The 24,051-nt window shown below is 37.4% G+C and overlaps 1 protein-coding gene across 2 annotated transcripts in view; it reads left to right on the forward strand.

Moving 5' to 3' along the window:
* The window catches only part of WDHD1 (WD repeat and HMG-box DNA binding protein 1), a 76,458-nt gene that overhangs the window by 6,909 nt on the left and 45,498 nt on the right, over positions 1-24,051 (forward strand). For both annotated transcript variants that reach the window (XR_011648338.1, XM_058293404.2), the window contains exons 2-9: positions 6,643-6,754; positions 13,118-13,269; positions 14,911-15,022; positions 15,178-15,228; positions 16,401-16,496; positions 19,841-19,933; positions 20,743-20,849; positions 21,037-21,178. Coding sequence is in view for 1 of the 2 variants with exons in the window: in XM_058293404.2 (XP_058149387.1) it covers positions 6,643-6,754; positions 13,118-13,269; positions 14,911-15,022; positions 15,178-15,228; positions 16,401-16,496; positions 19,841-19,933; positions 20,743-20,849; positions 21,037-21,178 (865 nt within the window). In the remaining variant the exon portion in view is untranslated. The remainder of the gene's footprint in view (positions 1-6,642; positions 6,755-13,117; positions 13,270-14,910; positions 15,023-15,177; positions 15,229-16,400; positions 16,497-19,840; positions 19,934-20,742; positions 20,850-21,036; positions 21,179-24,051) is intronic.

Raw genomic sequence — 24,051 nt, forward strand, 5'->3', positions numbered from 1 at the left:
CTGCAGCTTCCTCCCTGCTGGAGGTGGCACTGGGGCCTATGCTAGACCTGCAGTCTGATCTGCATAGGAAGAAACCAGTCCCCACCAGCCCTGGGATTTTCAGTCTGCCCTGCTTCTCCTTGTGCCAGGTGCGTAGTTAAGATGGCGGCTCCCAGCCTCTTTCTGACTTGGACAGGCTCAAAATTTAGCTGTTCTTAGGATTATACTGTAGCCCAATGAATTTACTTATCAGTAGCTAAAATTGGTGCCCAACTGTCTCTTCCTCCCCCGTTTTGGGGAAGTGGAGCTTTCAATTCCAGGCCATTTGTGCCTCCAGTAGAGTATGGGCACCGGCCTCGGGGCCGTGCTGTGCTCTACTTATGAGTCTTCTTTGCAGATGGGCAGTCTCCTCCTCCACTCCTTCAAGGATGTTTCAGGATGTTCTTCTGGTCTCCTGGAGCCTCCAAACAGATGCTTCAGCTAGCTCCAGAGAGCTCTGGGTGTTTGCTAATTGCCCTGTAGCAGGACCTGACTCTAGGAGCTCCTTACTCTGCTGTCATCTTGCTGGTTCTCTTCCAGTATAATTTTGAACAACAGCGGTGACAGTGGGCATCCTTGTCTTGTTCCTGATTGTTGAGGGAAAGCTTTCATTCTTTCACGATTAAGTTAGATGTTAACTGTGAACTTTTCAAATATACCTTTTATCATGTTGAGGATGTTTCCTTTTATTCCTAGTTTTCTAAGTGTTTTTATCAAAAAGGGGTGCTGGATTTTGTCAAATTCTTTTCTGTATTAATTGAGATGTTCATGTGTTTTGTTTTGTTTCTCCTTTGTTTTGTTAATGTTGTGTATTACATTATATTGATTTTATTTTTATATTGGACCACCCTTGCAAACCTGGGATAAATCCATATGATCATGCTGTACAATTTTTCTCATGTTTTTTTGGATTTGGTTTGCTAGTGTTTTGTTTTGTTTCTGTTTTTTTTTCTTTCTTTCTTATATTTGCTAGTATTGAGGATTTTTGCACGTATGTTCGTAAGAGATATTGGTTTGTAATTTTATTTTCTTGTGATATCTTTATCTGGCTTTGGTATGAGAGTGATGTTGGTCTTATAGAATAAGTTAGGAAGTATTCCCTCCTCTTCAATTTTTTGGAAGAGTTTGAGCAAGATTGGTATTAATTCTTGGAATGTTTGGTAAGTTCCCCAATGAAGCCATCAGCTCCAGGGCTTTTCTTTGTGGGAGGGTTTTGATTTCTGATTCAGGTTTTTTACTTGTATTTGTTTGTTGATATCTTCTGTTTTTTTTTTTTCCTTGAGTCTGTGTAGGTAGTTTGTATTTTTCTAGGAATTTGTCCATTTCATCTAGGTTATCTAATTTGTAGGCATACAATTCTTCATAGCATCCTCTTATAGTCCTTTTTATTTCTGTGAGGGTCAATAGTAATGTCTCCCTTTTCATTTCTTCTAATTTCAGTTACTTGTGTCCTCTCTTTTTCTTTGTCAGTCTATCTAAAGGTTGTCATTTTATTGATTTTTTTTCATAGAACTAACTTTTGGTTTCATTGGTCTTTTTGTTTTTGTTGTTCTATTTCATTTATCTCTAGTCTTTAATTCTTTCCTTCTGTTCATTTTGGGTTTCTTTTTCTAGATCCTACAGTTTGGAGGTTAAGTCTTTGATTTCAGATCTTTCAAATTTTTAATTTAAACATTTTAGAACTATAAATTTCCTTCTCAGCACTGCCATTGTTATATCTCATAAGGTTTGGTATGTTGTGTCTTCATTTTCAGTCACTTTGTGATTTACCCTAATTTCTCTTTTGATTTCTTCTTTCATCTTTTGTTTAAGTTGTGATGTTTAGTTACTAAGGATTTGTGAGTTTTTCATTTCTCCCTCTCTTATTAGTTACTTGCTTCATTCCATTGTGGTCAGAGAAGATACATTGTATGATTTTGATATTTTATAATTTATTGAGACTTGTTTTGTGATTGAAAATATGGTGTTCCTGTACAGTGATCCATGTGTACTAGAGAAGAATGTGTATTCTGCTGCTTTTGGGTGAAGTGTTCTATACATGCCTGTTAGGTCTAGTTAGTTTAGAGTATGTTCTAGTCTTCTATTTCCTTATTGATTTTCTATCTAGATGTTTTTTCGGGTTTTTTTTTTTAGCCTTTTTTTAGCATTTTTTTTTGTCTCCCCCGGCCCCCCCCCGCAGTTGACAGCTCTCTGTGTCCGTTTGATGTATGTTCTGTGACCACGTCTATCCTTATCAGCGGCACGGGGAATCTATCTTTATTTTTGTTGTGTCATCTTGTTGTGTCAGCTCTCCATGTGTGTGGCACCATTCTTGAGTAGACTGCACTTTCTTTCGCGCTGGGCAGCTCTCCTTGTGGGGCACAGTCCTTGCGCGTGGGGCTCCCCTACATGGGGGACAGCCCTGTGTGGCATGGCACTCCTTGCACGCATCAGCAATGTGCATGGGCCAGCTCCACACGGGTCAAGGAGGCCCGGGGTTTGAACCCTGGACCTCCCATGTGGTAGGCGGACGCCCTATCCATTGGGCCAAGTCCACTTCCCTATCTAGATGTTTTAACCTCTCCAAATGTTAATGTAGTACTGTCCTTTTCTCCCTTGAAATGTCAATATATACTTCATGTATTTTGTGGCTCTCCTGTTAGGTGTATAAATAGTCATAATCTTTATCACTTTATTTTAACTGACTCCTTTATCGTATATAATGGCTTTCTTTGTCCTTCATAACAGTTTTTAATTCAAAATCTATTTATTCTTGTATTAGTGTAGGAACCTCAGCTCTTCTTTGCTTACTACTTGCATAGTATATTTTTTTCTTTTCATCCACTTAGGTCTTTGAATTTCAAGTGAGTCTCTTATAAACAGCATAGAGTTAGATTGTAGTTTTTTATCAATTCTACCAAACTGCTTTTTGTCCGGAGCATTTAATCTATTTACATTTAAAGGAACTACTAATAATGGAGCACTTTCTTCTGCCATTTTCCTGTTTAGTCTTTGTAAGTAATACCTTTTGGGATCTTCAGTTCTTCAATTAATACTTACTTTCATATTTATTTTATTTTTATGTATTGTACCATAGTGAGTCTCTTCTCATTTTTTTCTCGATGCATTTTCATATATTTTCTTTGTGGCTATCATGGGAATAAGTTAATATCCTAAATATATAGCAGTCATTTTCGATTTGATACCAACTTAACTGCAATAGCATAGCCATACACTTTCCTATATCCTTTCACCTTCCCACCATCTTTTTTGTACTTGATCCAAATTATATCTTTGTACGTTGTATGTCCAAACCATAGGTTTATCTTTACTTTTTATACATTTACATAAAAAGCTAGCAAATACAATACAATAGTACTGTCACTTATAATTACCCAAATGGTTACCTTTATCATGGTCTTTATTTCTTTATACTGCTTTGATCCACTGTTTAGTGTCCTTTCCTCTCAGTCTGAAGAACTCATTTAGCATTTCTTGTTGGGTAGGTCTAGTGGTGATGAAGTCCCATAGCTTTTGTTTATCTGGGAATGTCTTAATCTCTCACTCATTTTTGGGAGAAAGTCTTGCTGAATATAAGTCTTGTTTGGCAATGGTTTTCTCTGAGTATTTTAAATATTTCAGCCCACTGCCTTCTTCCCTCCACAGTTTCTAATGACAAATCAGCACTTAATTAATTAATAATTGGGACTCCCATGTGCATAATTCATTGCTTTTGTCTTGCAGCTTTTTTAACTCCTTGTCTGTTGCATTTGACAATTTGATCACTATGTCTGGGCATATTTCTATTCATGTTTATCCTGTTTGGTATTTATTGGGCTTCTTTGTGTGTGTGTGTGTGTGTGTGTATATTGTGTGTATGTATATATATATATACACACACACACACATGTCTTTTGCCAAGTTTGGGATGTTTTCAGTCAGTAGTTCTTTGAATATCTCTTTTGGTTTGTTCTCTTCTTTCTCTAGGACTCTTATAATATGAATAGGTGTCCCACAGTTTTCTTGGCTATTTTTGTTTTTCATAGCCCTTTTGTTCTTTCACTTGTCAGTCTGACTCATTTAAATAGTCTTGTCTTCAAATTCACTAATTATTTCTTCTTCCAGCTCTGATCTGCTGTTGAAACCTTCTTGGTAACTTTTCTTTTCAGTTACTGTGGTCCCCAGCTCCAGCAGTTCTGTTTGATTCTTTTTAAAAATTTCTAGACCTATATTGAAATTCTCATATTGCTCATTCTTTGTTTTCATGAAATCCTTTGGTTCTCTCTCTGTATAAATTAGGAGTGTCCTTCATCTCCTTCAGCATAATGAGAGTAATTTCCTACCAACTTTGGTATGTCCATGGTCTGGTGTTCTTTTTGACATTTTCTGGATTTTCATCTTCTTCCTTTGTATGGGCCATCAGTTCTTGTTTCTTTATCTTGTAATCTTTTGTTGTGCACTGTGTATTTTAATATTTTAAAATGTTAGTCCTGGGTTTTCATCCCTAAGCTGTTTCTTGAGTTTATATCCAGCTCGTGATATGACAGAGATTTTCTGGAGTGCCAAGAGCTATCAAAACCAAACAAACCTATGCAAAAAAACCCCTTTCACAGTGTTTCCTTAATAGCCCTCCTATTAAGAAGGTCTATTAGGGCAAATACAAAGTTCAGGGTCCTCTCTCTATCTTATCTGAGCCTGTGTCTTGTCCTGAGCTTATGCTTGCTAGTGGCCTTAGGAGTTCTCCAGTTTATAGGAATTTGAATGTTCCCTCTCTTCCTTAGGAAACTGACATTCTTCCTCTCCTGGGTGCTTCTCTGCAGGACCTAAAGCAGTAATTCTTTGCCTGAGGCTACCCAACTCAGTTGTTTCTTACACAGCTTTTACTGTCCCAAGCTGCTTTTGCCTGGAGGGCAAATTCCAAGGGGGTGTGGAAGAGGGGCAAGCCACAAAAGAGTTATGTCCTTCTTTCCCAGTTGGAAGGAGGGTAGGGACCCACAGTGGTTTTGCCAGTGAGCGCCACACTGCCCTGGGGAGAGGGTAAGGGACGGGCCAGCAAGAGTACATGGAGCTTCTCCTATGGGTCTTTGAAGCTATGTTTCCTAATTGACGCTCTTGCCAGTAAATGTAGCCCTTTAACTGTTTTTGGTAGTTTTGAGGCAGGGTACTGTCTTTAAGATTTCTCTGCTGCTTTTGCCCAGGGTAGGTTGGAAGAGTGGGCACTCTCATAGCAGGTTCCCTATCAATATGAAGTAGCGAATCAAAAGCAGTGAGCGCCTATCAGATGGTACAGCCCTGGAGTTTGGGTCTTTATATTCTTTATATTGAGCTGCCCCTGGAGCAGGGGTTGAAAACCTCACTGCTGCTTTCTGCTAGGCTGAAGGATGGGGGTGGAGCTGCTGCAGGTACTTAACCACAGTTTATAAGCTTCTTCTTCCAGAGTTTCAAAATAGTTGATTCAGATAGTTTCTGCTTGTTTAATAGTGATTCTGGGGAAGGGACTGATTCCTGGAGCTTCCTACTCCTCCATCTTCCCAAAGTCCTCTGCTCCTGTCTTTCAGATTTAACCACAAGTTAAAGTGAGAAGTCTGTGCGTTGCGTATGTTTCATACCACTAGACAAGACCATTCAGAATCTGGAAGTGCAAAGAGGTCTACCAAACCCACCCTGCCAAAGTTAATGCAACTTCTACTAATGTGTTTAAAAGTGAAAAATCTAGGACAAATGGCAAACTGGCTGCACACATAAACCAGGAGTGTCCTGGGTAAACTGAGACACATGGCCCACCTATCTGTTTCCTGCAGAAGGGACTCCAAGCTTAGAATGAGTCCAGGCTTATACTGGGAGTAAGGTCATGATTCATGGGTTGACCCCAGAGTGTGTTTTGCTTTTCATTTCCTGAATGAGAAGCTTTAGGTAAACTCTGTCATGTTTTGCTACCTTCATAATTTGGTTCATGTGGTTTCCTCTGTTTGGTACTACCCTTTTCACCAGTCTCAGTTTATCTAGTTCTGCTTTTCCTTCGAACCCCAGTGTAAATACCACCTTTAGTTTGAACTTCTGGTTTTCCCAGGTAGGAATTAATGGCATCTTTGGATCATCTGCAGTTCTTTGTATATCTTCTCTTTTGTCTTTTATTGTATGTTATTTTTATATTTCCTTTGCTTTTGTGTGTATCTAGATAAGGCACATACTAAATGAATAAAAACACTTGGAAGACAAGAGGTTTACAACAGGATTTGACAGATATAGATAGGCATTTGAATAATCAGGTTTGGATAATTGAGTTCATGCATCCATCCATTCATTCAGCAAATATTTATCAGGCTTCTTTCTATACGGGACGTTGCTTGGTACTGGGGATACAATGGTGAGCAAGAGAGACATAGTCTGTCATGGTTATAGTGATTACATATTACAAATAAATATTTTTATGCCAAGGAAGAACTGTAGAGAGCACTAAACTCACCCTTCATTTTATAGAATATGAAGTTAGCAGTCCTTGTTATTGAGGTTTATGTGTGTAAAATGAGAAAAAAGATTGGCTAGTATCTTGATTTCATTTAAAAAAAAGCAAAAGGTATCATTCCAAAAAAATGACTAGACCTGAAACTGGGTGACATTTAAATGTGTGTGTTTTCTTCACAGTTGTATTGTGACATGTGGAAGTGATGGTGATGTGAGGATTTGGGAAGATTTGGATGATGATGATCCTAAGTCCATTAATGTTGGAGAAAAGGCATATTCATGTGCTTTGAAGGTATTAAAAATATTACTTCAAGTGATGTAAAATGATACTTGTATGTGATTTTAATGCTTGGATTAAAAGTATTTTTATAGAAGTTTTGAATCTATGCATACTTTTTTGTTGTTTTTCTCATGAAATAATAAAAATGAACAATAATGCCAGTAACTTAACTGAAGATTTTTAAAGGTAAAATATGCATGATTTATTAAATGGTGAAAAATGGGTATTAATAGTGAACCAATTAAAATACATATAAGGAATATATTCTTTTTATCTTAAGAAGGAGCTTTAATGCCCCCTTTTTTTCCTTGAGGAAAACTCCAGTATTTGCAGATTTTGAAGTGAGAAATTCAGATAACTTAAGGAAGGGTCCTAGGAATTTGTCATTAAGCTTTTCAAGATACATGTATTTCATGTTTTTAATATTTTGTATAAGGTGGGTGACATGTAGTTTACCTGGCAAATGAAGACATGTTTTCAGAAGGACTTTGCCAACTAAGTATCCAAAACACCACTAAATTCTTTATGATGAATTTTAAATTAAGTGTATTACATTCCAGTAAGAAAAAACCTTTGCACAGAATTCATATTTTTTGTAACATCAGGCTCATTAGTAGAGGTAGAATTTTTAGATACTTTAGAACTCTAAGTACCTAATTAGAAAATTGAATATCTAAATAGATAACTAATAAAATATCTGAACAAATAGTCATATAGCATGGAAACTACATTCCCAGAAGAAAGATATAAGTGACTAATATACATTAAACTAAATCTCACTAATAAGCAAAGAAGTGCAAATTAAACAATATTTTTAGGAAGGATGAATACTGTTAATCCCAAAAATAGAGCTTGGGGAAGTAAACATCATTGTACACATTTGATGGAAGTGTAATTGAGAACATTTTTATAGCAAATCAAAACTATATAACAAAATTAGATTGCATGTAGTCATTTCTGTCTATTTTCCCTAAAGAAATACTTAGACACTTTCAAGTTTGTATGGTCAAGGATATTAGTAAAAGCATTGTTTATTATAGAGAAAGTTAGAAACAATTTAAGTGTCCTTCAGTAGAGAATTTGTTTTATAAATTTTGGTAGAGCCATTTACAGGCATACCCCAGAGATATGGCAGATTGAGCTCCAGACCCTACCTCAGTAAAGCAAATATCTCAGTAAAACAAGTCACAAATTTTTTGGTTTCCCAGTGCATATAAATATGTTTACCCTCTACTGTGTAGTCTTTTAAGTGTGCAATAGTATATTGCCTAAGCAACAATGTATATGCCTTAATTTAAAAATACTTTACTGCTAAAATCTGATCCTTCAGTAAGACATCTCTTTTTTGGTGGAGGGTCTTGCTTTGAGGTTGATGGGCTGCTAACTGATCAGGGCAGTGGTTGCTGAAGCTTGGGGTGGCTGTGGCAGTTTCGTAAAATGAGACAACAATGAAGTTTGCTGCATCGATTGTTTCTTTCACAAAAGATTTCTCTGTAGCATGTGATGCTGTTTGGTTGTGTTTTTCCCAATAGTAGAACTTCTTTCAAAATTAGAGTCAGTCTTCTCAGACCCTTCTGCTGCTTTATCAGCTAAGTCAGTGTAATATTTTAAATCCTTTGTTGTCATTTCCACAGTGTTCACAGCTTCTTCACCAGGAATAGATTCCATCTCAAGAAACCTTTTTCTTTGCTCATGAGGAGCAACTCTTCATCCATTCAAGTTTTATCATGAGATTGCAGCAATTGATTCTTCAGGCTGTACTTCTAATACTCATTCTCTTGCTATTTCCACCACATCTGCAGTTACTTCTTTTACTAAAGTCTTGAACCTCTCAAAGTCATCCATGACGGTAGAAATCAACTTCTTAGAAACTTGTTAATGTTGATATTTTGACCTCCTGTGAATTTTAAATGTTCTTAATAACATCTAGAATGGTGATTCTTTTCCAGGTTTTTTATTTCCTTTGCCCAGATCCATCAGAGAAAGTCCTTGATCCATGGGCAGCAAAATGGATGTTGTGTTAGCAGGCATAAAAACGATATTCATCTTGTTGTACATCTCCACCAGAGCTCTTGGGTCCTGGGTGCATTGTCAATTAGCAGTAATTTGAAAGGAATCTTTTTTTCTGAGAAGTAGGTCTCAACAGTACGTTTAAAATATTCAGTAAACCATGTTGTAAACAGATGTGCTGTCATCCAGGTTTTATTTTTCCATTTATAAAGCACAGGCAGAGTAAATTTAGCATCATTCTTAAGGGCACTTGGACTTTTGGAATGGTAAATGAGTATTGGTTTCAACTTAAAGTCACTAGCTGCATTAGCTTGTTCTTTTTTAAGTTTATTGAAAAATGTAATACTGGAAGCAAGACCAAACACGTATTTAAACACTGTAACTACTTTTCTTCCTACCAAACATCAAAAGAGCAGACCTAATGCTTGCCTATTTAATCTAAGGATTTTTACCAATTTGATTCTGCTGCCATAATTCCTGTTTGGTCAAGAAATGTAAACAACTACTTGATATGATTAATAATTTGTAAAAAATTTACAAAGCTCCTTCATTTTTGTCTCCAAAATAATACCTTTGAGAGAAATTTGAAAACAAAACCAGGGAACAGATGTAGCTCAAGTTGTTGAGTGCCTGCTTCCTATATATGAGGTCCTGGGTTCAATCCCCTGTACCTCCTAAAAACAAACAAGCAAATGAAAAAAAAAACTAGCTCTAATTGGGGAGCAGATGTAGGTGAGTAGTTGAGGGCTTGCTTCCCATGTACAAGGTCATGGGTTCAATCCCTGGTACCTCCTAAAAAAAAAAAACAAAACAGTCTTGAGCTGAGATCCTGGGCAGAGATTTCCTGTGAGTATCCTTTGGTGTTAGTCAGGCTTCATTTTCCAAGGTGAGCTCTTGCCTGCCCACCTTCAGCTGCCCTGCATAACACATGGAGGTGCAGCCAGGGTTCAGGTCCTGCTTGATAGGTGGGTGGGTAGCAGAGACCTCATGTGGCTTGGAGCAAATTTTTCTCAACTGAAAGTAAAAGTTGAAGCAAGCATTGTTACTTTGGTGTGTCTGAGTCACTTTTAGAAAACTGCTGCCAAGTCACTGACCCTGGAAATATAATTCCGCTGCCTCTTTACCATTTACATCTAGACAGAATATTCTTTTCTTCACACACATACATATACACAGTATTAGTCAGCCAAAGGGGTGCTGATGAAAGTACCAGAAGTCTGTTGTTTTTTATAAAGGGTACTTACTTGGGGTAGAAGCTTACAGTTATAAGACCCTAAAGAGTCCAACTCAAGGTATCAAAAAGAGGTACTTCCTTACCCAAAGCCTGTTGCCATGTGTTGAAACAAGATGGTGGACGATGTCTGTGTGGGTTCAGCCTTCCTCTTTCCTTTAAAGGCTCCTTTGTCCCACTTTCTTCTGATCTCTGTTGTAGGCTGGCATAGGGCTTGTCCCTCTTCCTCTGGGGCTCATTTCTTTCTGCTCACCTGCTCTGTTCTATTTACAAGGTCAGCTGTAAACTGTCAGACCAACAGCTCATCTCTTGCAAGGGCTCCAGAATCAAAGCTCTCTCCTCTGCCATGTCTGTGGAGTACTCTCTTTTCCTCTTGTTCTTCTCTATGTATCTACTTCCATGTGAGAGTCTGTTTTCTCAGCCCACCAAGGGGTTGGGACTCAATGCTGAGTTGCGGTCTAATGACATGGTTGAATCAAAGCCCTAATCTTAATATAATTTAATCAGACATCTCTGCTGAATCTAATACAATCAAAGGGTTATCATGCCCAGAGGAACAGACCAGTTTACAAACATAATCTATATCTCTTTTTGGAATTCATAAATAATATCAAACTGCCCTACACATGCACACATACATGGCAACTGCAGGTAGAAAATCCAAATGCCAAGTTCTAAAATCCATGGCTAGAAAGGGAGGAAAGGGGAAGAAGATTGGAAGGACACCTCTTTTTTTTTTTAAATTAATTTATTTATTTAATCCCCCCCTCCCCGGGTTGTCTGTTCTCTGTGTCTTTTTTCAGCGTCTTGTTTCTTTGTCTGCTTCTGTTGTCGTCAGCGGCACAGGAAGTGTGGGTGGCGCCATTCCTGGGCAGGCTGCACTTTCTTTCGCGCTGGGCGGCTCTCCTTATGGGTGCACTCCTTGCGCATGGGGCTCCCCTATGCGGGGGACACCCCTGCGTGGGGTGGCACTCCTTGCGTGCATCAGCGCTGCGCATGGGCCAGCTCCGCACGGTTCAAGGACGGCTGGGGTTTGAACCGCAGACCTCCCATGTGGTAGACGGACGCCCTAACCACTGGGCCAAGTCCGTTTCCCATGAAGGACACCTCTTGTCAGAGCTCCAAGGGCATTACCTTTTGGTTCATTTTACAGGCAAAGAAGTAGACTCAGAAGTATAGTGAGTTAGTGACAGAGCTGAGGGAAAGTTTAGGTTCCCTAACTCAGGGTTCTGTGCTATGAAGACTGCCACACTGATCTGGATAGCATAGAATATTCAGTATGCCATTTTTAAATGTTTGTGCCCTCCTTCTCTTCCTCATCATCTTCATTCCATAGATTTCGGTTTTGTGAACCCCGACATTTCCATCAGAAGGACAGCTGGCCATTGGCACACACCTTTTAGGAAGAACACTCACATTACATGTTTGGTTGGTATGAGCCTGCATTTCTAACCTAGCTACTGCTCCTGGCAACACAGCCCAGGCTTAGGCACTGCCCGGAAAGCCCAATCATTTCAGACTCGATGTGCACAGCCTCTAAGTCTATTCCCAAAGTAGGACAACCTCTTTTCCCCCAATCCTATCACATATCCCACCTATACCCACACCTGCCCTCTCCAAAGAGAGCTGCCTGTTGGTTAGTAGCAATCTCACATAAGTGGTTTTTAAAATGCACACATCTAAAATTAGTTCCAATCAGCTAGATGGTCCCAGTAAAACTCAGCCAGCAGAGACTTGGGATATATCTCGTGGGCTCCCACTGTTGGGAGCATGCTTTAGGCTTCTCTCTTTTGCCCACTGCCCTGGAGTCCCCAGTGACATCATGAAAATCTGCTGTCTATCTCGTGATAGATTTAAGATTTCAAGAAGATTCCTTTGACGCTTTGAAGCCAGACATTGACTTCCCCTCTCTAGCTATGAAAGTCCTAGGTGGCATCTACTTCCAATACAAGGTTGTCTCATCCACATTGAAAATCTTTTGTTTAATGCCACCATTATAATCAGTGCTCTTAGTTAGATTTTCTGGATAAGTTGTTGAAGCTTCTGCATCAGCACTTGCTACTTCACCTTGAATTTTGGTATTAGGGAGATGGCTTCCATCTTCACATTTCCTTCTTTTATGTGTCTGTGTGGCTCAAATCTCCTTTTCCTTTCTCTTGTAAAGGCCACACTAGTCATTAGCCCACCCTAAATCCATGATGATCTCAACTTGAGAGCCTTAATTACCTCTGCAAAGACCCAGGCTTATCTTTTTGGGGCCACTATTCAAATCACCCTACAGGTCCCAAACATTTTCTTTGTCTTTAGGTATGGGATTTAGGCTTTATAGCAATGAAATGACATTACCAAATAGCCATGTAGAGTTGACAGTTTTACAGTGTTTTACATTTAAAGTATAATTGCTCATAAACACATTTTTTTGTTTTTGTAGTCAACTGATATAGGAGAGTTTAGTCTCTTTCATTTTTATGACAGTTGGGTATCCATAAAAATACTGTTTAAAGATTTTTCTCACCTGAAGTAAAAGAAAAATCAAAGGCTAAATGATTGCCTGGGTGGAATTAACTTTTCTAAAGGTAGCAACTAAATTTTTCTTACTTATTTGCATTTCAGGAAAACTGCATATTGTGATAGTTTTTCTCTTGACATGACTCATTTATAAGGCTTTTTTGTTGTTGGTTTTAACAGAATTTTTTTCCATTTATTTATTTATTTATCTATTGATCTATCTATCTATCTATCTATCTTCCCCCTACCCCCCATTTTGCACTAACTGTCTGCTTGTTGTGTGCTCATCTTTTTTTAAGAAGCACCAGGAACCAAAACCGGGACCATCCCATGTGGGAAGGAGGCACCTAGTCACTTGAGCTACTCCACTCCTGCTTATTGTGTGTCTCTCATTGTGTTTCTGTGTCTCTTCATTGCGTCAGCTTGCCGCACCAGCCTGTTGTGTCAGCTGTCTTGCTCATCTTCTTTAGGAGGCACCGGGAACTGAACCCAGTGTTTTGTGGTAGGCAGGCACCCAACAGCTTGAGTCATAATTGCTTCCCTAAACAGAATTTTTAACTACAGATAGACTCCCAGTTGATTTGAATATGTTTTACCAATGTTTCTTACTTCTGATTTTCTTTTAGAATGGAAAATTGGTTACTGCTGTATCTAACAATACTATTCAAGTCCACACATTTCCTGAAGGAGTTCCAGATGGTATATTGACTCGTTTCACCACAAATGCAAACCATGTGGTCTTCAGTGGGGATGGTGCTAAGATTGCTGCTGGGTCTAGGTAAGGCCGGCTGGTACCAGAAAAGAAAATAATGTTAGAGCACAGTAACCTCATTCATTGGTTTCAGGACAACATTTTCAGGATTTGGTCACTTCATTTTTATATTTGAGTTTTTTACCTCGAAGGTGCTTGAGGACAAACTTGTGCTTCTTTATGAATTGACATATATTGCTTTGCAGACAGCCTCTTCAGTAAATGCTGAAAAAAATTGGGGGAAAGATGATTGTTTGATAATAAAACTTAAAATATCATTTTAGGTAAAACCTGGTATATTAGTCTGCCAAAGGGGTGCTGATGCAAAATACCAAAATTGGTTGTTTTTCTTTTTCTTTTTTTTCTTTTTATTTATTTCTTCCCCCTGCCTCCTTCCCATCCCCAATTGTCTGCTCTCTGTGTCCATTCGCTGTGAGTTCTGTGTCCGCTTGCATTCTTGTCAGTGGCACCCAGAATCTGTGTCTCTTTCTGTTGTGTTATTTTGCTGCATCAGCTCTCTGTGTGTGTGGCACCACTCCTGGGCAGACTACGCTTTTTTCATGTAGGGTGGCTCTCCTTGAAGGGTGCGCTCCTTGCGCGTGGGATTCCCCTACACAGGGGACCGGCTCACTACACGGGTCAGGAGACCCTGGGTTTGAACCCCGGACCTCCTATATGGTAGGCAGACGTTCTTTTAGTTGAGCCACATCACTTCCCTGACTGGTTTTTATAAAGGGTATTTATTTGGGGTAGGAGCTTACAGATACCAGGTCATAAAGCAGAAGTTACTTCCCTCACCGAAGTCTATTTTCATGTGTTGGAGCAAGATGGCTGCTGATGTCTGTGAGGGTTCAGGCTTCCTGGGTTCCTCTCTTCCAGGGTCTTGCTTCTCTCTGGGTTCAGGGTTTCTCTCTTCCCAGGGCTTGCATCTTCCTGGGCTCAGGGTTCCTTCTCTTCCCAGGGCTTGCTTCTCTTTCCTCTGTGAGCTTACTTCCCGGGGCTCCAGCTTTAGGCTTCAGCATCAAACTCCAACATCAAAACCCCCCCAACTCTGTCCTTGCCATGTCTTTTATCTGTGAGTCCCCACCCACCAAGGGTGGGGACTAGGTGGGTGGGGACTCAATGCCCTACTAGCACAAGAGGTTTACCTGATTACTTGATCAGGTAAACCTCTGAATCTAATATAATCTAATATGTCCAGAGGAAAAGATCAGTTTACAAACATAATCCAATATTCCTTTTTGGAATTCATAACTATATCAACTGCTACACTGCTTCATTGTTTCTTTGATGCTTATTTTTCATAGAAAAACATTTAATTGGTTGAGTTGCTGAGGTGAAGTGAAAGGCATGGTGTGTTATACTTTCAAAAATAGTTGGGGTATAATTAGATTAGCATATAATAAAAGCTTAAAATGTAACTAAGGAAACCACTTAGAAAGTTGTTTGTATTTTAACATAGTGAGAAATCTTGATTTGTGTTTTCAGTCGCCTATTTATGGAATAAAACCAAAAGGTAATTCATTAAATTCACCTGCCAACTTTCACAAATTTCTATAAAGAAATTACCACATTGACTCTCGTGATTTTGAAATATTTGTGTCATAGTGTTTAGGAGAGGCATTTGTATTTGTATTTATTCATGTGCATTACTTTTATTGTTCACAGTGATTTTATAGTCAAAGTTGTAGATGTGATGGATAGTAGCCAACAGAAAACATTTCGAGGCCATGATGCCCCTGTTTTAAGTCTTTCCTTTGATCCTAAGGACATCTTTCTGGTAATCATTTTTTTCCTTCTTTTGCTGCTTTCCTGAATATTTTTAAAATTGTAAGAGAGTTAGTGGAAAATTCCACACAGTCCATGCAAGAGTATTTAACTTTTTGATCCAGTCTGAAGTATTATGGCTGTAACTAGAGAAATCTATTCCTGCAGGCATCAGCTAGCTGTGATGGATCTGTCAGAGTATGGCAAATTTCAGATCAGGTAAGCTCATCAATTTGAATTTAAAACTTTTTGCCCATTTCCTTCATATATTGGGTATTACGTATTGTATTATTGGGCCATATCAGTAATTGTTTTCCTTTGATTAACATTAAATAACTTTTTTTGTGGTCAAATTCAATAAATTCTAAGGCAAAAGTACATTTGTTCCCAACCACAAGGGAAATTATAAATTTATATTTGACTTTTAGGTTTTTAAAACAATGGGAGAGGGAGCAGATGTAGTTCAAGTAGTTGAATGCCTGTTTCCCATGTACGAGGTCCCAGGTTCGATCCCTGGTACCTCCTAAAAACAAACCAAACAAGCAAAGGAAGGGACCATCTCTTATTGGGGAGTGGATATAACTCAGTGGTTGAGCACCTGCTTCCCATATATGAGGTCCTGGGTTCAAATCTCAGTACCCCCAAAAGATAAATAAATAAAAAATGGGAAAAATTCAATCATTACATATTTACAAAACACATTTTCTGTGTCGGCCCTTGTGTTAGATATTAGGGATATGAAAATAAGACATGGGCTCCACTTGATGTGGAGAATTCCCTATACAACTTATTCGAACCCAGTCTGGTAAAAATTTTAAAGTAGGTTTGAAGAATGTGCTCCCCAGTAGAGGAAATAATTCTTTGTGAGGAACCAGAGAGGACTTGTTATTGCTAGAGATAATGTGACTGATGAGAAAAATATCCCCCACAATTGTATCTCAGTATCCTCATTCTCTATTTAAAAGGACTGATTTTAACACCTTGATATTTTATAGTAGATCTTTCAAGTTTTATTTATTTTTTTAGATACTTTAAGATCTTCATGCATTGGTGTTAATTTTTTTTTTACATTTATTAAGTGAACATATTCTTATTCCACGAAGGAAATAATGTTTAATTTAGTATTTAAGACTTCTGCCTTTCATACCTCTGAAGAAACTTAAAGCAACATATACAAATCAGATATGATCATATTAAAGAGAATTAAGTTGCTTTTTTTTCTGTGATGTATTGTAGTTTGAAGAGACTGCCCATGAAATGGGTTCACCTTAGCATATCTTTTTTGGGGGGAATTTTCATAAATGGAAATAAATTCTTCCTTCCTTCCTCCTGTCTTCTTTTCTTCCCTTTCCCCTTTTCTCCCTTTCTCCCTTTCTTTTTCTTAAAATCAGACATGTGCTGTTAGCTGGCCACTGTTACAAAAATGCAACGATGTGATAAATGCAAAATCAATCTGCAGGCTTTCTTGGCAGCCAAAAAGTGGTAAGGTAAGTCACTCTTACTTTTCAACCTTTGTTTTAATTATTTGTTTCCAGTCCTTATCAGCTTTGACTATAAAAATAGTTTTTTCATTCAGATTATAGATTTTAGTGTTCAAGCCATCTAATTACTATTGAAGTGCTTTAGGAAACATTTCACCTTTTTTTTTTAAACATTTCAACTTTTTAAAGATACTTTTTTTTTTAAGGGTAATTTTTTTAAAGATTTATTTTTATTTATTTCTCTTCCCTTCCCCCGCCCCCCAGTTGTCTGTTCTCTGTGTCCATTTGCTGCGTGTTCTTTTTTGTTCGCTTCTGTTGTTGTCAGTGGCGCGGGAATCTGTGTTTCTTTTTGTTGCGTCGTCTTGTTGTGTTAGCTCTCTGTGTGTGCAGTGCCATTCCTGGGCAGGCTGAACTTCCTTTCGCACTGGGCAGCTCTCCTTACGGGGCACACTCCTTGTGCGTGGGGCTCCCCTACGTGGGGACACCCCTGCGTGGCAGGGCACTCCTTACGCGCATCAGCACTGCACGTGGGCCAGCTCCACATGGTCAAGGAGGCCCGGGGTTTGAACTGCGGACCTCCCATGCGGTAGATGGATGCCCTAACCACTGGGCCAAGTCCGCTTCCCCCCTTCAAGATACTTTTTGAAGTGTATATTTTGCATGAATGAATTTTATATTCTTTAACTCCATCATTAATGGAAGTGTAGAAACAGTTTCGTTTTGTTCCCCCTTCTAGTATTAAACATTTTAGAGAAACTTAGCTGATGCAGTTGGATGACAGAAAGATAAGAGAGGCTTGAAAGGAGGAAGTAGAATACTCATTATTTGCAAATTAAATACCTTTATACGTGTAAACCCAAAAAAATCAACTGGGAGGAAAAAACTATTACTACTAATAAGAAAATTCAATAAGGTAGTTAGAAGCAAAATTAATATATAAAACTGATAGCAATCCTATATAGAAACAATACCATTTATGTGTAAGACAATAATGCATTTACTTTGAAATCAAAAAAGAAAAGTAACTGGTATAAGCTTACCAAGAAATGTGAAAGATCTATATAAAGAAGATTTAACGTGCTTGAATAAATAGAAAACCATATCCCATTCTTAGAAAGGAATTTTTGAGGTTAACTCTTCTCTAAGTTAATCTCTATAATTTTACCAACATTCAAATATAAAATATTAATAAGATGTTTAGGTGACCAAATAATGCTGCTTCTGAAGTTCATATGGAAAACTGAAAGTGTGAAAAAGAAAAGTGGTCAGAGAAGTCTAATCCAACCAGATGTTTTGTTTTTTTTTTTAAAGATTTACTTCTCTCCCCTCCCCTGCCCCAGTTGTCTGTTCTCCATGTCTATTTGCTGTGTGTTCTTCTTTGTCCGCTTCTGTTGTTGTCAGCAGCCCAGGAATCTGTGTTTCTTTTTTGTTGCATCATCTTGCTGATTCAGCTCTCCATGTGTGCAGCGCTATTCTTGGGTAGGCTGCTCTTTCTTTTGCGCTGGGCAGCTCTCCTTACGGGGTGCACTCCTTGCACATGGGGCTCCCTACGTGGGAACACCCCTGCGTGGCACGGCACTCCTTACACACATCAGCACTGCACGTGGGCCAGCTCCACATGGATCAAGGAGGCCTGGGGTTTGAACCATGGACCTCCCATGTGGTAGACGGACACCGTAACTACTGGACCAAGTCCGCTTCCCTCCAACCAGATGTTAAACACATTATTAAGCTATGGGAATTAAAAATTTTCTACTAACTCATGAATAGATGCAAATATCTTTTAAACAGAGAGATAGAAATATATATGGGAATTTAGTATATGGTAAAATAGGAGTAAAGTACATTGGTACAAAGGCATGAATATCGGGAAGCAAGAATTTGAGAACCATGTTGGAGATTTCCTCCCATATGCTAAAACTAGGATGAGTGTGTATGGGTATTTTCTATATTATTCTTTCACTTTTCTATACATGTCAAATTTTTCAGAAAAGAAAGTAGATAAAACTCAAAATATAAAAAGTGAACATTTTGCATAATAAATATTAGAGTCAAAGAACAAATGACAAACTGGGGAAAAATTTGAAACAATATGAGAAAGGACTAATTTATTTAATAAATAAAGAGCTCTTATACACCAAGAAGAACCCAATAGAGAGACAGGCAAAAAACATGAGCAGATAGTGTACCAGAAAAGGATATACAGTTGACTTTTAAACATATAAAAATACTTCAGCCTTTCATACTAAATGAAACACAAATGGAAACTGTAGTGCTCTCCTATTTTTCGCTTACCAGATGGGTAAAGGTCAAAAGTTTTATTACATTATGTGAAAGGGGGTGTGGCAGCTTTTATCAGCATAAATGACCATATACTTCTAGTCATGTGTCCTTTAAACATACTTACATATTCAGTGCAGGGTATGTATGGTAAAAAACTTATACCATTGTTTATACTAAAAAAAGATTAGAAACATCCTAAATGTTCATGAATAGGAAACTGGTTCTTTAAATTATGTTACTCCTAAAAGTGGAATACTATACAACTGTTAGCATGAGATATATCTTTATATCTTCCAGTGAAATAGTCTTCAAGATACATTGTTAAGCAAAAAGCATCAAGGTGTAGAACAGTGGGCATAGCTGGAATGATACTATTTGTGTTAATAAGAAAAATATGAGTGTGTGTACATATATATACATTGTATGTATGCCTTTATACTCTATTCTTATATTTGCCTTTGGGGAATAGAAATAGAATTTAGGGATGGGAGAGAGTGTTTCTTTTCAACATACACCCTTTTGTGTCATGTGAACTTGTGTTAGTTGAGTTTAAGGACATTTTGTATGTACTTTTTTCCTACAAAACAAAGTTTTCTTTAAATGATTTAAATGCTAGTAAAATTGACATAGTTTTACTGTCTATTAATAATGTATTTTGTTTTTTTTCCCTATAATGTGGAAAGAATAACAGTTTTTATTTTTCTACTAATCTGTTTCTTTGGAAAAATATGTAAGAAGATGAATTTCTTTTAAAAAGATATTCCAAGGATTCTGGGTCCTTTCAGTTAATGAGATGAATTGTTTTAGAGCCAAAGGGCCTGGATTCCTTATGAAGCAGTAGTATAAAATATTAGTAACTACAGAAGCTCCGTTTTTCAGTAGACTAATCATCGCCCATTCTTTGCTTTTCAAAATTTCAAATAATTTCTGAGTTTTGATAGTTGCCAATTAAAATACAGATTTGCCTTTATGTTTTATAAGCTTATCTATATGCATTTTCTGCTCTTATTTCTCTTCCCATTGAATTTAACGTAAACTTTGTTTAAATTGTTTATCTTTCCTAATAGTTACTAGCAATTCCTGTGGAAAAGTCTGTCAAGGTATATAGAAGAGAAACTTGGAGTAATCAGTTTGATCTTTCAGATAATTTCATCTCTCAGGTAGGTGTTGTAAGTGACACTTCGAGTTGTTAAAATGAAATATTTAATGCATAGTTTGTCTTAGTACAGTTATAGTTAAATATCATTGGAAATAGAGAACTCCAGACTGCTATGTCCTCCTCCTGCCACTCTTCATTGAGCCAGTAACTGGACAGTAGCTAGGTTTTTGCTAGGTCCTACCTGACCTCTCTTCTTTGTAAGATTTGATAAGAAAATTTCCTTTTAATTTATAAGAAGTCAAATTTAGCCCTAACGTAGTATTAGAAAAAGGTATTCTCACTTTATCAATAATTAGCCTTTATAATGAAGTATGTTTCATTAAGATTTGTGATAATAGACTTTGGAATTTCAGAGCAGGAAAGGTTCTTGATCTATATTCGTTCTATCTGTTACTCTCACACATGTACCCACACACACATTTTTGTAAATAAAGAAACAGACCCAGTAGGCCAGCAATGGCTTACTAAGGTTCACTTCACTTACTAGTTTTCTTTATCTTGATGGTGACTAATAAGAAAATACCTTGTATTTTTCCCTTAATATCCTTTTTCTAGGATAACATTTTTTAGATTTTGCTTTTAAAATTATGCAGTATAATTTTCTCATGTAAGCAAAGTAATAGCTATCAGTGATAGTTGAATATTACTGAAAAAATTTTTTTAAAACGCAAATTTTGTCCTGCCCTTTCCATGTCAGATCTAATTATAAGTAACATAGAATAAGGCATATAAAATTTGAATTTGGAAATAAAATGAGTGTTTAGTTTGTAATTATATAAAATTTTTATTTATTAACTGTTTTTCTTTTAGACACTCAATGTAATAACCTGGTCTCCTTGTGGGCAATATTTAGCTGCAGGGAGTATTAACGGTTTAATTGTAGTTTGGAATGTGGAAACCAAAGAGTGCGTGGAAAGGTATGATTCATTGTATCTTTTGCCTTGCTTTTGCTTACTTCATTAGTTTTTGTTTGATTTATTATGAAATATTTCAAATTTGTAATTATTAGATTGTCATAATTCATTTACCACTAAAAGTTACCTAAAGAAATGTATAGCTTATATTTATTTTGGCCATGTTAAGAACCCACTTTATAATTTTTAGGGTGAAACATGAGAAAGGTTATGCAATTTGTGGCCTGGCCTGGCATCCTACTTGTGGCCAAATAGCTTATACTGATGCAGAAGGAAATCTAGGACTCCTGGAGAATGTTTGTGATCCTGTGGGAAAGAAGTCAAACAGTAAGGTAATAAGTAACATGGTAGAACAAAATTTGAAAGTTTTCTGTAGTCAGATGGGTTTGGAAAACATCACAAACTACATTCTTTTTTAGGAAATTACAATTCGTGTTACTATTTCAGATGGCTCCTCAGCAATGAGCTGTATTAAAGAAGAAAGCTATTTAAACTTGTTTAACCTAGCGTTTCCCAAATGTGTTTGACGAAGGGATTTTTTTCTTCCATATAATGCCTATTAATATTCTTTGGATTTCCAAGGAATGTACTTTGTGAAATACTATTAGTATCCTGATATGCCGGGGATTATTAGGTAAATGTTTTATAACTAAAAATTAGAATTTATAACTGTAACAGGCCTTAGTGTAGTCTACAAGCTTTTTCTTCTCTGAATTTAGTCTTATCTCTTAGACTGACTTACCCATACATCTCTGATGCTTAGCCATCTAGCCTTATTGACCGGCATATAGTGATTCAAACAGTTCAGGTTGTTTTATACCTCCCAGCTTTTGTTTGTTATTGTCTTTGCCTGATAAATATGCCTATTATATTTCAAGTCTTAGTTTAGACCTGCAGTTAGAGATTGTAGATGTAATACACACTTTTATCTTTGCTTCTCTTGAAACCCCCACTAAAACTATATAAAAGGAATTTTTTTAAAATGTCTTATTTCATAAAGATAAAGAAGACAGTAAAATAAGTGATAGTATCAAAATTTTGGAGACTGGAAAGTAGGAGGATGATTAGAAATTAACTTTATTTTTTAAGTTTTTACTTAAAAAAATTTTGGTGGTAACATATAAAACATAAAATTTCCTATTTTAACCACTTTTAAGTATTCAGCTGAATGGTATTGCTTTACATTCAAATTGTTCTGCTACCATTACCACCATCCATTACCAAAACTTTCCCATCACCCCAAACAGAAACTATACTTATGCTTTAACTCCCCATTCAACCTCTCTTCCTAGATTACAGAATCTGTAATCTCTTTATGTCTCTATAAATTTGCATATTGTAGTTATTTCTTACAAGTGAAATCATACAGTATCTGTCCTTTTGTGTCTGGCTTATTTCATTCAACACATAATGTCTTCAAGATTTATCCATGTTTTAGCACACACTAAATTTCATTCCTTTTTATGGGAAAATAATATCACATTGTAGGTATATGCCACATTTTGTTTATCTATTCACTCTGTTGATGGATGCTTGGGTTGCTTCCACCTTTTGGCTATTATGAATAATTCTGCTATGAATATCAGTATAAAATATCTGTTTAAGGCCCTGCTTCCAATTTTTTTTTAGTATATACCTAGAAATGGGATTCCTGAGTCATATGATAGTTCTTTGTTTAAGTTTTGAGGAACATCAGATGTTTTCCATGGTGGTTATGCCATTTTACATTCCCATCAGCAATGTATGAGGGTTCCTATTTCTCCACCTCCTTGCCAACACTTGTTATTTTCCATTTTAAAAATAATAGTCATTTTAGTGGGTTAGAAGTGGTTTTGGTTTTTTGGTAATGACCAAAGATTTTGATCATCTTTTCTTTCATTTATTGGCAAATTGTATGTCATCTTTGAAGAAATATTATTTAACTCCTTTGCCTATAATAGGGCTGTTTGTCATTTTGTTGTTGAGTCATAGCAGTTCTTTATATATATATATATTTTTTTAAGATTTATTTTATTTATTTATCACCCCCTCCATTGTTGTCTCATTGTTTGCACTCAATGTCTGCTCCTCTTCTCTTTATGAGGCACAGGGAACTGAACCTGGGACCTCCCATGTGGGAGAGAGGTCCTCAGTGGCTTGAACCACCTCACCTCCCTGGTTTGTTGTGTCTCTCATTGTCTTTCCTCTTTCTGTCTCTTTCTTGAGTCGTCTTGTATCAGCTAGTCAAGCCTGCCTGTCACTCCAGTTTGCCTTCTCCAGGAGGCCCCAGGAACCAAATATGGGACAACCTGTGTGGTAGGCAGGAGCCCAGATGCTTGGGCCACATCCGTTTCACTCTACATATTCTTAAGAGTTTTATAGTTATAGTTTTTGTATTTAGGTCTTTGATATGATGTGAGATAGAAGTCCACTTTATTTCTTTTGTATGTGGATTTCCTGTTTTCACAGCACCTTTTGTTAAAGAGGCTATTCTTTCTCCCATTGAGTGGATTTGACACCCTTGTCAACATTCAGTTGGCCTTAGATGTGGAGGTTTGTTTCTGAACCCTCAGTTCTATTCCATTGGTCTGTATGTCTGTTACCAGTGCCTGGAAACTAACTTTAGCAGTTTGGAAAACTACTATATATACTTGGATGATAAAATTTCCAGCTCCCTTCTCCTTGACTCATAGAGCACTGTCAGCCAATGTGATGGTTAGGCTAATGTGTCAACTTGACCAGTTAATTGTGCCCAGTTGTTTGGTCAAACAAGCAGTGGGTTAACTGTAATACAAGGCATTTATGGACTTTAGTCACTATTGACTTTACTGCAGTGGTAAAGCATAGATAACTGAATACAGTTACATCGGGGAGTTTGCCATCAGCAATGAGAGATGCTTTATCCAATCAGTTGAATGCCTTAAAAGGGGAAGTGATTCTAGCTTGGAGTGACAATTTCCCAGCTCATCATTGAACAGCCAGCCTCTCCCAGAACTCATCAAGAACCTTCATTGGACTTTCATTGGAGCCCCTGGTTGCGGCCTGCCTGTGGAACTGAAGCAGGCTAGTAAGATAGGAATTTAATAAATGGATCTAGAACCTGGCAAAAGAGTCCACATGGATGTTGGTAACCCCTAAGATGGCTGCTGGAGGGACCCCAGCCCTGGGATTCTGCTACCTAAAAAAAAGACTTCTTCCTGGAAACAAGGAAAAGCTCTGATGTTCT

This window comes from Dasypus novemcinctus, chromosome 3 (assembly GCF_030445035.2).
Source record: "Dasypus novemcinctus isolate mDasNov1 chromosome 3, mDasNov1.1.hap2, whole genome shotgun sequence".
NCBI lineage: Eukaryota > Metazoa > Chordata > Mammalia > Cingulata > Dasypodidae > Dasypus > Dasypus novemcinctus.